This window comes from Emydura macquarii, unplaced genomic scaffold (assembly GCF_026122565.2).
Source record: "Emydura macquarii macquarii isolate MOO-44397 ecotype Brisbane River unplaced genomic scaffold, CSIRO-AGI_Emac_v2 contig_968, whole genome shotgun sequence".
Taxonomy (NCBI): Eukaryota; Metazoa; Chordata; order Testudines; family Chelidae; genus Emydura; species Emydura macquarii.
The window spans coordinates 14588383-14600857 of NW_027131105.1; the positions used below are offsets into that span (position 1 = coordinate 14588383).

At 54.6% G+C, this 12475-nt stretch overlaps 1 protein-coding gene across 1 annotated transcript in view; it reads left to right on the top strand.

Moving 5' to 3' along the window:
• PLXNA1 (plexin A1) overlaps positions 1-12475 on the top strand; it is a 253854-nt gene that overhangs the window by 198901 nt on the left and 42478 nt on the right. Inside the window, exons 14-21 of the mRNA XM_067544295.1 lie at positions 451-571; positions 1230-1366; positions 2360-2527; positions 4032-4125; positions 5026-5265; positions 6173-6316; positions 9413-9647; positions 11531-11673. Coding sequence (XP_067400396.1) covers positions 451-571; positions 1230-1366; positions 2360-2527; positions 4032-4125; positions 5026-5265; positions 6173-6316; positions 9413-9647; positions 11531-11673 — 1282 coding nt within the window. The remainder of the gene's footprint in view (positions 1-450; positions 572-1229; positions 1367-2359; positions 2528-4031; positions 4126-5025; positions 5266-6172; positions 6317-9412; positions 9648-11530; positions 11674-12475) is intronic.

Sequence of the window (12475 nt, forward strand, 5' to 3'; positions counted from 1 at the left end):
CAGCTAGCGGGTGGCTCGGCTTGCTGTGGACAGAGGTAAGGGGGATCACAGGCCCTCTGGACCGGGCGAGCAGTAACGAATGCCATGCCCTTGTGTTCACATGGAGCTCCTTGGCAGCTGGGGGCTTCAGCTTGTGCCAGGAGATCTGCTCCACGGGCTGTCTCTTCCCTCCCCCTCCAAGCACATGCTGCTGGAAGCCACGACTTCCTGCTTCACCATGGGTCAGGCTGTGTGAATTGATAACAGCCCATCAGAGTGCAGGGCCAAGGTGGCATGGAGAGAGCCCTGCACAACTAGCCACGGTCCTGTAGTCAGTCGTAATGATAGTTGTTCCTCCGGGAGACATGCACACCTAGCAGCCTCTTGTCTGCTCCCGGGCGTCCATGTGTAGCTCTGCGGGACAGCCCGCCATGGCGAATGCACTGCGAGCTCCTTTCCTGCTTTCCCTAGAATTGTGTGTGAGATTGGAGATGCCAGCCCAGGCCGAGCCCACGATGCCCGTGTGGAGGTGTGCATCAGGGACTGCTCCCCCAGCTACAAGGCCACATCCCCCAAAAGCTTCACGTTCGTGGTAAGGTTGTACAGTGTTATCTATCGTGCTCTTCCTCTGGCTCCCAGCAGGTCTTCCTCCCCTCGCCCCATAGTTACCAATTTCCCATTCCTCCCAGGCACAATAGCCCATAGAAACAAATCTTGGGGGTGGGGAGGAGGGGTGGGAATTATGTAATCATCTTCCGAGTCTGAAGGCCTGCGGTGAGTCCACCTTGGACTGCAGCCTTGTCAGCTCTCACAAGCTAAGTAGGGTGGCGCTGGCACTGCACTTGGCCGGGAGGCCTAGAAACACCCAGAAAGCAGAGCCGGTGATTCCGGAGACTGTGCGTCTTGCTCTGAGTTGGAACTTAGCTGCTTCTTGTTAGATCCCATTATATCCCATTATAGACAGGTCTTCTTGGCAAGAGTTGGGGTGTCCTGGTCACATTTCATCTCGGCTAACTGTGCTCGGCCTCGCTAAAATCTTCTCTGCAGGCTCAGCCAGAGCTACCTCTAGACACCCAGCCCTAAACCTGAGTGCGTTGTTGCTGTCAAACAGCCATTTCCCACCTTCTGCACACCTTGCTCCGATAGCGGCTGCCCCCTTCACCCTCATCCACTCCCGCAGCTCCTGTCTATGCATTGTGTCATTGGCTGCTCACGCCTGAATTGCTGGATTTGTTGCTTTCCTTTGACAGACGCCCACTTTCTACCGTGTGACTCCGGCCCGGGGTCCCCTCTCTGGGGGCACTTGGATTAGCATTGAGGGCAACCACCTCAATGCGGGCAGTGATGTCACAGTGACCATCGGGGGACGGCCTTGTGTCTTTTCATGGTAAGGGTGTCATGGGGGGGGAGAGGACAGGTGATCGCTAGGGTGGGCTGGAGACTGGAGAGTCAGCTGGGATCCCTGGCTCGTGCGGAGAAGATGAGAAGTGGACCCACAGCCATGGCAGGGGTGGAGAGTCGCTGCTGGAAGCCGAGCGAGGGCTCCGGTGTGAGGTGCCATTGCCAGGTGCCTGTGGAATTTCTCCCTCAAAGTCCCGGCTTTTTTGTTTCCTGAGGATCCTGAAAGAGACCAAAGAATGTGGATTTTGTCTGTAAAATCACAAAGCCCCGAGGCATGAAGTGGATAATTTTTAGATTAGGGATGATAATGGAGCGGCTCTTTAAATATTTTCCTGCGGTAATTACTGGTTATCAGCCCTAATCGCTGCCGTTTGCAGCAGCCGTGTGCTGGGGAAAGCTCGGGAGTCGCGCTGGCTTCTCCTGCTGCCTTTGTTTTATTTTTCTCTCTGTTAACTGACAATTTCACCAGTGCTTCCCCTGGCGGGGAGATGGTAGAGACAGAGGGCCATGCCTCGGGCCTTATCACCAGGTGCCAGCCGCTGGGCTTCCCCAAGGCTGGTGGGAGCAGGAGCGGTGTAGGCAGGTTCCATAGTACACCCCCCCCCACTGCTGGAGGCTGTGTCTAGGGCTGTGGGGGGCTTGCATTGATGAGGCTGTCCCGGACACCCTGGGAGGCTCCCTCTCTGATGGCTGGAAGCTCCCCAACCAGAAGGCCTCGCATCGTTTTTGAACTGACAAGGGGGTGCTCTCCAGCACTCAGAACAACTGGGCTGGCAGCTTTCTGCCCCTCCCCTAGCACTCACTGCTGTGCCCACCTCCATAGTGGGGGGGGTGGGGGGTGCCCCCTAGGGCTCGTGACCAAGAAATGGAGTCTGGTGCTCAGTGTGCAGCCCGTGATATGCTGTCCTCCCCCTTCTCGTAGCCAGAGATGCTCAGAGCCTCCCCAGTCTCTGACGGCTCTTCTGCCTTGTCCCCCCAGGAGGAATGCTCGGGAGATCCGGTGCCGAACTCCACCAGGCCAGAGCCCTGGCGGGTCACCCATCCTCATCAACATCAACCGGGCCGAGCTGAGCAACCCCGAGGTGAAGTACAATTACACAGAGGATCCCACCATCCAGAAGATAGACCCAGAGTGGAGCATCAACAGGTAAATCGACAGGAGGTGGGGATCCTCATGCTTGCAGGAGGGCGGGGTGATACCCAGAGGTTCTAGGAGGTGTAAGCATACCTGGGAGGCGGGGCCCTAGCAGAGCTCTTCTGAGCAGGGATTGTGCCTCTGGTATGTTTGTACAGCACCCAGCACACCTAGGCTCCCATCCTGACCAGGGCCTCTGGGCGCTGCCACAATAGTCCGGTGGAGTGCTGGCTACGGGACACGCTCGGGAGGCACGGGGATGGAAGCGGGAGAAGCCAAGGGTGCCCGGCGTGGCACCTGGCCTCAGCGTGCTCCTGGGATTTCAGTGCTCAGGCTGGCTAGGGCAGAAGAGGAGAGGGCTTGTGAGACTGCTCAGTTCAGCCTGGCATTTGGCTGCAGCGAATAACATGAAAATGTTTCCCACCGGGGGGTTTCTGAAGTGTTTAAATGTTTTTTCAAAAGGCTTGAGCTGGCTGGAGAAGAAGCTAAGGACTCCGTTAAACTGCACGTGCCACCAGCCCTACTAGGGGCCTGGCTGTGGAATAGGCTCCCCAAAAGGCCTGGGTGGAATCCCTGCTGCTCTGGGGAATTTAAAGCAAAGACTGGAGGAGGCTCTGTCCTGGCCCCCAGAGGATACCTGGATGGGGTCTCGGGGGGCGTTTCCATTTCTGACCCCCACGCTGCTCTGGGTCTAACTGGGTGGCTCAGGGAGGTTGCCACTTGGAGTGTAGCCCGGACGTTCTCAGCTGCTGCTGCTTCGGTGACCCGTGTTGAGATGGGAGGGTTGAGGTGGGAGGGTCTCGCCTCTTGGTAGGCAAGTGTCCATGTTCTAAAATCCACCCCCAGTTGGCACCATGGTGGCAGCTCAGCAGAGAGGCCAAGGCTTGAGTGTGGCCCTGGAGACTGCACTCCCCATGCATCCCAGAGATCTGTGCTGGAGGGAGGCTTGCCCTGCGGCAGTCTACTGTGGCTGCTCTGCGAGCTTACAGAGGTCTGCGGTCTCCAGGGCCACAAACCCAGCCTCTTCCACCAGCATGAAGCTGACAGACACAGCAGAGAACTTGCCCAAAGCAGCCAGGCTACGTGCGCTGTGCTCTTGGTTCTCCCCTCGCTAGGAGATGGCTGTGGGGAAGCTCTAAGGGAGTGGTCCACAGGGGCGATGATGTTTCGGATTGAAGCTGCTGGCCGATCTGCCACTCCTGCTGAAGATGGAAGTCAGCTGTTCTGAGCTGCGTGGACAGAAGCCAGTGTGGGACCACGAGTGGGGTGGACACATCATTCCCCAGTGCCAGAACCTGGCCCATGCTGGTTGGTTGTTGGGACGTTTCCACATTGGAGTTGGGAGGGGCCATCCCATACTCCAGTATTACAAGTGAGTCCCTAGGACTTCATGTGGCATACAGGGTGGGACAGGTTCCAAGATAGGCAGCGATGGCATATGCCCGCCTTCACCCATGCCTGGGTGCCCTGTGACACTGCAGCCTCTCCTAACCCCACTCTTCTCTGTGCCGCCTAGTGGTGGGACGCTGCTGACTGTGATAGGCACCAACCTGGCCACCATCAAAGAGCCCAAGATCCGCGCCAAGTACGGCAGTGCTGAGAGGGAGAACGTAAGTAGATCTCCCAGCTGTCTGGGGAGGCCCCGGGCCTGGCTTGGGAAGGGACAGCAAGGAGTCCTACCTCCTTGCTTCCCAGGCAGGACACCTCTGAAAAGCACCACCTCCCCGCAGGAGAATGTGTATTTGTGCCTTGACAGTCTCAGTCATTAGAAGAGAGACACAGAGCCAGTCGGGTCTTACCTGGGGAGGGGCCAGGGCAGGTACTCTGGTGGCTGTCACTGTTGGGGAGAAAGTGCCTGGGTGGGGTTAGAGATCTGGAGGGAGGGAGAGGAGTGGGAAAACTGGATGTTGTTTTGTGAAAGTGCTTTGGGAGCAGAAATGATATTTACTCCAGTCCCTGGCAAGGTCCCCCCCATGCCTCTCTCTCCTCATATCCACTCTCTGAAAATCAGGCCCTGTACATACAGGAGTCTCTTCACCCAGCACTGAAATGCAGCTACTTCTGGGATGGAATGCTGCCAGCTGTTTGCACAGCAACACCACACCACAATCTAGGACAGGAAGTGGAGAAGAATCCTATTTCCAACTAGCATTCTGGAGGAGTTGACAGATAGGGCTCAAGGGGTGAGGGAAGAGAGAGTGACTCCACTTCATATCCCTTTTCACTTGGTAGCAGTGAAGGGATGGGTATGGCCATGCACCAGCTGTTGTGCAACATACCACTGGACTTCTAATGGCCACAAGTGATCAATACTTGCGCAGCACCCTGGGGTTTGGTAGTGATTCAGAGGGAGGAGATTCAGAGATTCAGGAGAACGACTTCTTGCAGGGGGTCTCCCCTCCTGGTACTGATCACTCTTGATCTAACTTAGCTTCTGAGATCAGACCGTGCCCCAGCCTGAGAGGATGGAGACTGATCTGATCAGCCTTGGTGCCTTGTCCCCTCTGCAGAACTGCACCGTCTACAATGACACCGCCATGGTGTGCTACGCGCCATCCATCGACAATCCGTCCCGGAGCCCCCCGGAGATTGGCGACCGCCCAGATGAGATCGGCTTTGTCATGGATAATGTCCAGGCGCTGCTGATTGTTAACACCACCAACTTCGTCTATTACCCAGACCCCATCTTCGAGTCCCTCAGCCCCTCTGGCATGATGGAGCTCAAGCCCAGCTCTCCCCTTATCCTCAAGGTAAGCCCCCCACAGCTCTTCCCTGCCATAGCCTGTGCTGCCCTGTTGCAGCCCCAGATCTCTGGCTTCCTCTTACACCCTGGGCAAATTACCTCAGGTCAGAGAACACACATGGGGATGAAATGGACTGGTTCAAAGTCAGAGCTGCTGGCCAGGCAGCCTGGCCTCTTGGGGGTTAAATGGATTGTGCTGGCCAGGTAAGGGGGAGGAGGGACTGTACTCCCTGCGCTATTGAACCCCACTGAGTCCTTACAAACCTGCAGGACAGGTGGGATTTTCTCGCTCTAGGTAAAGGCCGAAGAAAGGTGTGGTGGGGGTGCATAGCAGGAGGTAGACGAAGGACTGTGTTCCACGGAGATGGAAATCGGAGGGTCTCAAACTTTTCCAAACTGCCTCCGCCCCCCCTCAGCAATATGGGAAGGACAGGAGGGTTGGGACCCACCGGCACCTCTGGGGTGGCGCTTCCCAGGTTAAGAAGCCCTGGTTTAAATGTCCCCATGGGGTGAGTGGGTACATGGCACGTTAGAGCCTTGCAGAAGGGATGTGGAACGTTTTAGACAAGGGCACTCCCTGGTTTAACCTTGTGTCTCCAGGGCTAGGAGGGGTGTCCCTCCTTTCAGAGCTCAGGGGCCAAGTCATCGCTGGGGTAACTCCATTGCAATCAGGGAGAGTATCCCAGGGTTTGGCCCATTCTCTGTGCGTCTTCTTTATCTCCCAGGAGGTCTTCCCTGGGGAGGGGGGGGCCTCAGATTCCCACTCCTCCTTCACTTCTTGTTGGACCTTTTTCAGGGACTAAGGGGGAGTGGAAGGATCCCTGGGGTTAGAAGGCTGAGGGAGAGAACTCGCTTGGTGATGGGAGAATCCAGCTGCATGAGAATTAACGATCTCACTCCTTGTTCCCTTAAAGGGCCGGAACCTGCTCCCTCCGGCTGCTGGTAACTTCCGGCTGAACTACACGGTGCTGATCGGTGACACTCCCTGTGCCCTGACAGTCTCCGAGACCCAGCTCCTGTGCGAGTCGCCAAACCTCACGGGACAGCACAAAGTCACGGTAATGCTTTCCACCCCGCCAGCCTGTTTGGGCCCCGGCCTCCGCACAGGTGCTGCCAGGACTGCCCCACGCCATGCACTGGGCACTTGTTCTTCTTGCTGAACAAGCCTCGTCTGGCTGGGTCCCAGGACAAAGAGCCTGCAGCTCCAAACCAGAGATGGGATGTCATTTATCAAATACTGTCAGGTCCCACCTGAATTCTGGGGCAACGGTAGCTGTATTTCCCCAACTCCCGCTGGGAACACGATCTGTAGCAAGGCCCCTGGGGAGTCCCCTGGGCAGCAACCTGCTGTACCCCGTTCAACTCCCTCCTGCATGGCACCTTGCTGATCCCCAACCCCCTCCCGCACGGGGCTCTGCCATACCCAATGAGCCTTTCTCTTGATGGTGAAACCCTAAACGTGCTTAGTTCCCCCTGGGCCGCTTCTCCTGGCTCTGGTTCAGCCTGTGCCGCAGTGAGGGACAGAGTTGCCTGTTAAGCTGAGTGTGTTGCTGGTGTGCTGTTCCTCTGGAGGCGAGGGTACTGGGCTCTGCACAGATCATTGTGTCCTGGGGGCCTCCCAGAGCACCTGGACCGGCCCAGTCAGAGGCACCAATGGCTGCTATGGGGACCGTGCAGGCTGACCACACACTATTGTGTGCCCAGCTGTAGCTCACATTCAGCTGGGGACATTAAGGTCCCCTTTTACCTAGCAAGGGGGGCAGTGGCTGGAGAACCAGGGTTAATCTCCTTCTGCCGTGCATTGGAGAGCATGCAGTAGCCCCACCTCTTTCTCCCCCACTTGGTGCCAGCTTGCTGCTGGTCCTTGTCAGGTAAAAGCTCATCAACACTGGGTTACGTGAACATGCAGGGGCCTAGATCTGTTAGGAGGAGCCCCTGGCTGCCTTCCTTCCGCGTGCCCCATCCCTTATCCCCAGTAGTCTGGTCAGAGGGGCTGAGGGCTCCATCCAGCCCTGCCATGAGCACGTTCCATCTGCTACCCACGCTTGGGTGGGCCTGGCCAGACCTGCCAGCGCGATTCCTTCCCTACTGGCCGCAGGAGACTCAGCCTGTACCAAATGGTCAGAAGCTTCCTGCCTCCTCCCTTCCCACAGCCCCTGGGTTGCTTTAAGTAAGATTCCTTGTCAGGTTGTAGCCCAGCAGCAGCGCTCAGGGTCTCGGTGCAGCCTTGTGTGTTTGAAAGGGACCCGGAACGGTCCCCCTGGGCTCCTCATCCATCAGGGAGCTCACTTTACATCCCATCTGTTATTGTAACGTTGTCTAAATGAGACATCAAACTGGCTGCCTGCTCCTCGCAGGCGCTGACAACGCACCAGCGTGTCTTCCACATCCCATTAAAGCCCTGCATGCGCTCGGACAAGTCCCTCGTACTGCAGCCCTCTGCACCTGCTCTGCGTCCTGCCCGCCGGCCTCCTAAGCACCGGCTTATTACCCTCTGGTGTCACTGCCCCTCGGAACTGAGGGTACACTTTACTCGCTGGGCTCTGCCAGGGCTGGCATGACAATGCTTTTGCCTTCCTATTACACACCTTGGACACATGCCCTTTGTGTGGACACAGAGATCCTGCGCTCTAGGGATCCCTGCTTTCTTAGCACCACATTCCAACATGCATCTGCTCCCCAATGAGGAAGAGGAAGGGAGAGTTGCCACCCCCACCTTTAAAAAGGGAATCATAGAAATATAGAGCTGGAAGGGACCTCGAGAGGTCGTCTAGTCCAGTGCCCTGCACTGAGCCATGATCAAGTATAGACCATCCCTGATTGGTGTTTGTCCAGCCTGTTCTTAAAAACCTCCAGTGATGGGGATTCCACAGCTTCCTTGGAAGCCTATTTCAGAGCATAACCACCTTTATAGTTAGAAGATTTTTCCTAATATCTAACCGAAATCTCCCTTGCTGCAGAGTAAGCCCATTACTTCTTGTCCTGCCTTCCATGGACATGGAGAACAATTGATTGCAGTCCTCTTCATAACAGCCCTTAACATATTTGAAGACTGTTATCAGGTCCCCCCTCGGTCTTCTTTTCTCAAGACTAAACATGCGCAGGTTTTTTAATCTTTCCTCACGGGTCAGGTTTTCTAAACCTTTGATCATTTTCTCCTCTGGACTCTTCACTTTGTCCACACTTTTCTTAGAGCCTGACACTGGACACAGTACTCCAGCTGGGGCCTCACCTGGCCGAGTAGAGCAGGGACAATTACCTCCTGTGTCTTACATACAACACTCCTGTTAATTCACCCCAGAATGATATTAACCTTTCTCTCAACTGCATCATGTTGTTGGCTCATCTTCAATTTGTGCCACTATCACCCCGAGATGCTTTTCTGCGGTACTACTGCCTTACCCGGTTATTCCTCATTTTGTAGTTGTGCATTTCATTTTTCAAGTCAAGTCCTTTGTACTTCTCCTCATTGAATTCCAACCGGAATTGGAATTCTAGTCCAGTCCTCCAAACTGCTTGCAACCCCTCCCCGTTTGGTTTCATCCGCAGATTTTATAAGCGTACTCCCCACTTTGTTAATGAAAATATCGAATAGTACCAGACTCAGGACAGACCCCTGCAGCACCCCACTAGATATGCCCTCTCACTTTGACAGTGAACCATTGACAACTGCTCTTTGAGTCTGGCTTTTCAACCTCAGTTACGCACCAACTGATAGTAATTTCATCTAGACCACATTTCCCTCGTTGGCTCAGGAGGATGTCCCGTGGGACTGGTGGGAGGTGGGGGGGTGTAGCAGGCCCTCCCTGCCCCTTTCCAGCTGGCAAAACCCTTCTGAGCACAAACCTGCCCCAGTAAAAAGAGGATCTGTAACCCGCACCCCGTGAGCTCAACCCTGCCTCGACCTCTTCCCCCACGCCAATGGGAAGTCTCCCTGAGTCACGCAGCTGCCAAATCCTCCGGTCCCCAGATATGTTATGGGGTATATGAGACTCTGCCTGGGGCCCTGCAGTTCTCTCTTCATATAACCCCTCGCAGCCTGTAGGGTGGCAGGCGGATGGAAGAAGGGGCCAGAGAGCCCTCTCAGCAGGGAGCTGAGCCACTCCCCGGCCCTTGGCACTAATGTGAGGCCCTTTCCCTCCCACGTGGCTCAGATCAAGGCTGGAGGGTTTGAATTCTCCCCGGGGACGCTGCAGATCTACTCAGACAGCCTCCTGACACTGCCCGCCATCATCGGGATCGGCGGCGGGGGCGGCCTTCTCCTGCTCATCATCATCATCGTCCTCATCGCCTACAAGCGCAAGTCCCGGGACGCCGACCGCACCCTGAAACGCCTGCAGCTGCAGATGGACAACCTGGAATCCCGCGTGGCCTTGGAGTGCAAAGAGGGTGAGTCTGTCTCTGCTCTCCCCGCACCTTCCTGGCTTCAGCCGGTCCCCACCCGTTAGCCCCTTTACCTTGCTTGCCAGCTCTGCCCCCTCTGGGGTGGTTGGTTGCCCCTTTTTGTGTTGGCTCCTAGAGTCTCTGTTCACACCGCACTGTTTGGGGAAGGAGGTAGCAGTGCCTTGGACATCCATGATCCGGCAGCCAAAAACCCCAGGCCAGAAGTTCAGGGCATGGATTGGTGTCCACATGCAGATGGACAGGCTTATTTCTGCGGAGACTCCCCGGAAAGCCCCTGTATATGACTCAGGGCTGCCGCATTGTCACACCACGGTGACATCACAGTACAGTTGCAATGCATCGTCCTGATTTTATGGCACAAGAGTCTTTGCTGGACAAGTGTTTCCTGCCTGCTCCCTTCTCTTTTATATCCCCCAATCGCCAGCCCTGCAAGCACCGTGTCTGCCTGCAAAGCTTCACGCTCATGTATGGCACACGCTTACCTAACCGCACACAGGACAGCCAGGTAAATCTGCCCTCTCATCCCAGTGCTGAGGGCCTCATGCTCCTGATCGCCAGGGACCTTCCCCTTCCCTAAGCCCCCCTTGGGACAGGAGATCGGAGTTGGTGAAGTGACTTTGGTGGTGGGAGGGGAGTTAACTTATTTTTAGCACCATTTATTTTTTCGGTTAAGGATTTTATTTTTTTTAAAGTCTAAAGGAGGACAAAAGAGGGAAGAGAAACCTGCCTGGAAAGGGCCCTGAGTCTCTCATTATGTGACAGACGGATGCTGCGAAATTGGACAGAATGCCTCTTATGATCCTGCCGATAAAACCTAATTGCCCATTATCGCCGCAAGACAGTGCCTGGGGCCATGACCCTGCCAACTGCAACCAGCCCAGGGGCTGGGGGAGAAGCGGGCACCTAAAACGAGATAATAAAAAAAAAAAAAAAGGAAAGAAAAAAACCCCTAAAAATCCATGTAGATGGCAATAGTGACAGAGAGAGGGGAGGGTGGAGGGGATCTCGTCTCCTCTTCCACAGCTGGCAGATAAAAGGATCTGCTTTTAATTAAAAGGCGCAATCTCTTCCCTGCCTTTTCTCTTTTCTAGTCCCTCTAGTTACAGATAAGATAGGGAGCCTTTCAAGCTGACGGTTTGTTTTTTCTCATCAGGCTGACAAGCCTGCAACCCTCTGCCTAGCTTCCAGCTCCCTTTAAAGTGCTGTTAATTTGATTTCTCTGTGGTTTTTTTCTCTTTCCCTTTTACAGTGCTAGAGATTCCCCCCAGCCCCAAAGCCTTCCCCATGGGTACCATTAAAGGTGCAGGACACCATTTCCCCCCCCGCTCCCTGTCTAGTATGAGCTCAGGGTGTGCATACTCTTATCCCAGGATGCTGGGTTTGTGTTGAGTTTTTCTCTGTAATATGATTTGTGTCAGAATGAAATGAGAACATTCTTGTGGTTTAAGTCTCCAGAATCTCTGCTGTGTATTTCACAGCCGCCTACAGCGTTCCTATGTATGTGCACATAAAAGGGGTTTAGAGCCAAGAGGACCCCTGGGTTCTATTCCTGGCGCTGCCACTGATTTCTGTGTGACCCTGGGGAAGTCACATCCCTTTTCTGTGTGTGTCTTTCACCATGTGTAAAATGGGGATAATGGTACTGACTCACCTGGCAGGTTATCGTGAGGCTGAGTTAACTGATGTCTGTAAATTGCCTTAAGACCCTCTGGATACTGGCGAGAGGGCAGCCACCCCTACTGTGGATTTGTGGGGCTCTTGTATTTTGTTGGCACCAGTATGGTCGCTCTGGGGCCCAGCTTTATCTCTCCTACTGACCTTCTGCAGACCCAAGATTGCCTAACACAGCTCTGCTCTTTCCATCCCAGCCTTTGCCGAGCTGCAGACAGACATCCACGAGCTGACGAATGACTTGGATGGGGCTGGCATCCCCTTCCTGGACTACCGCACCTATGCCATGAGGGTCCTCTTCCCTGGGATAGAAGACCATCCTGTGCTGAAGGAGATGGAGGTGTGGTAATGTGTGTCTGTCTGTCTCTCTGATGTTTCATGCTGGGGACACCGGCCTCTGAGATCTGTGATTCATGCCTGTCTGCTGCAGAGTTCCCCATTGCAACTTCTTCCTTTGTTTTTAGTGATGAAGTCTTGGAAGCTTCAATGAATGATGGGATCTCACAGGTCTGGTCTTAGCAATGGATGGGGAGAGATTATTGACCCAGGAATATCTCTGGCCACCCATCCAAGAGGATTGCAGCATGCTGCAGTGAGCAGAGACTGGCAAAAGTCCATTTTCTTTGCAGACCATGAAGAAACATCCTTTATGGCAACCTTTCCATGCAGTTTCCTCTGTCTGAGCTATTGGAGTCTAGATTTAGGATTTCCAGACTTCACATGCTGAGTAACGGCTGGGTTTTCCTGCCAGGAGCAGCTGAGGAGATTGCATGTACAATGTTCTGAAACCTCTCTCTTGGTCCTTCAGGACGCCAAAGATGAAGCTGGGTTACGCTGGGGTTTCCTTTCTTGGATAGAGTGGTTTACTCCACAACGGCCCCGTGTGACTTCTTAACCTAGGGATGAGAGCTTATAGGACTGCAGTGCAGTACGGCAGCAGATGAAGCCAATGCAATCTTGGGCTATGTGTTTTTTAGCACGGTGCATCATTAGCCAGCAGAGCTCATTGGCACAGATGTCACTGAGGGCAAGAATTAACAGAGTTCAAAGCAGGATTAGATGTTAATGCAGATAATGAGAAGATCCACAGGTATGTTAGATAGGCGCAAAATGTCTTTATAAGGAATATAAACCCCCAGGCT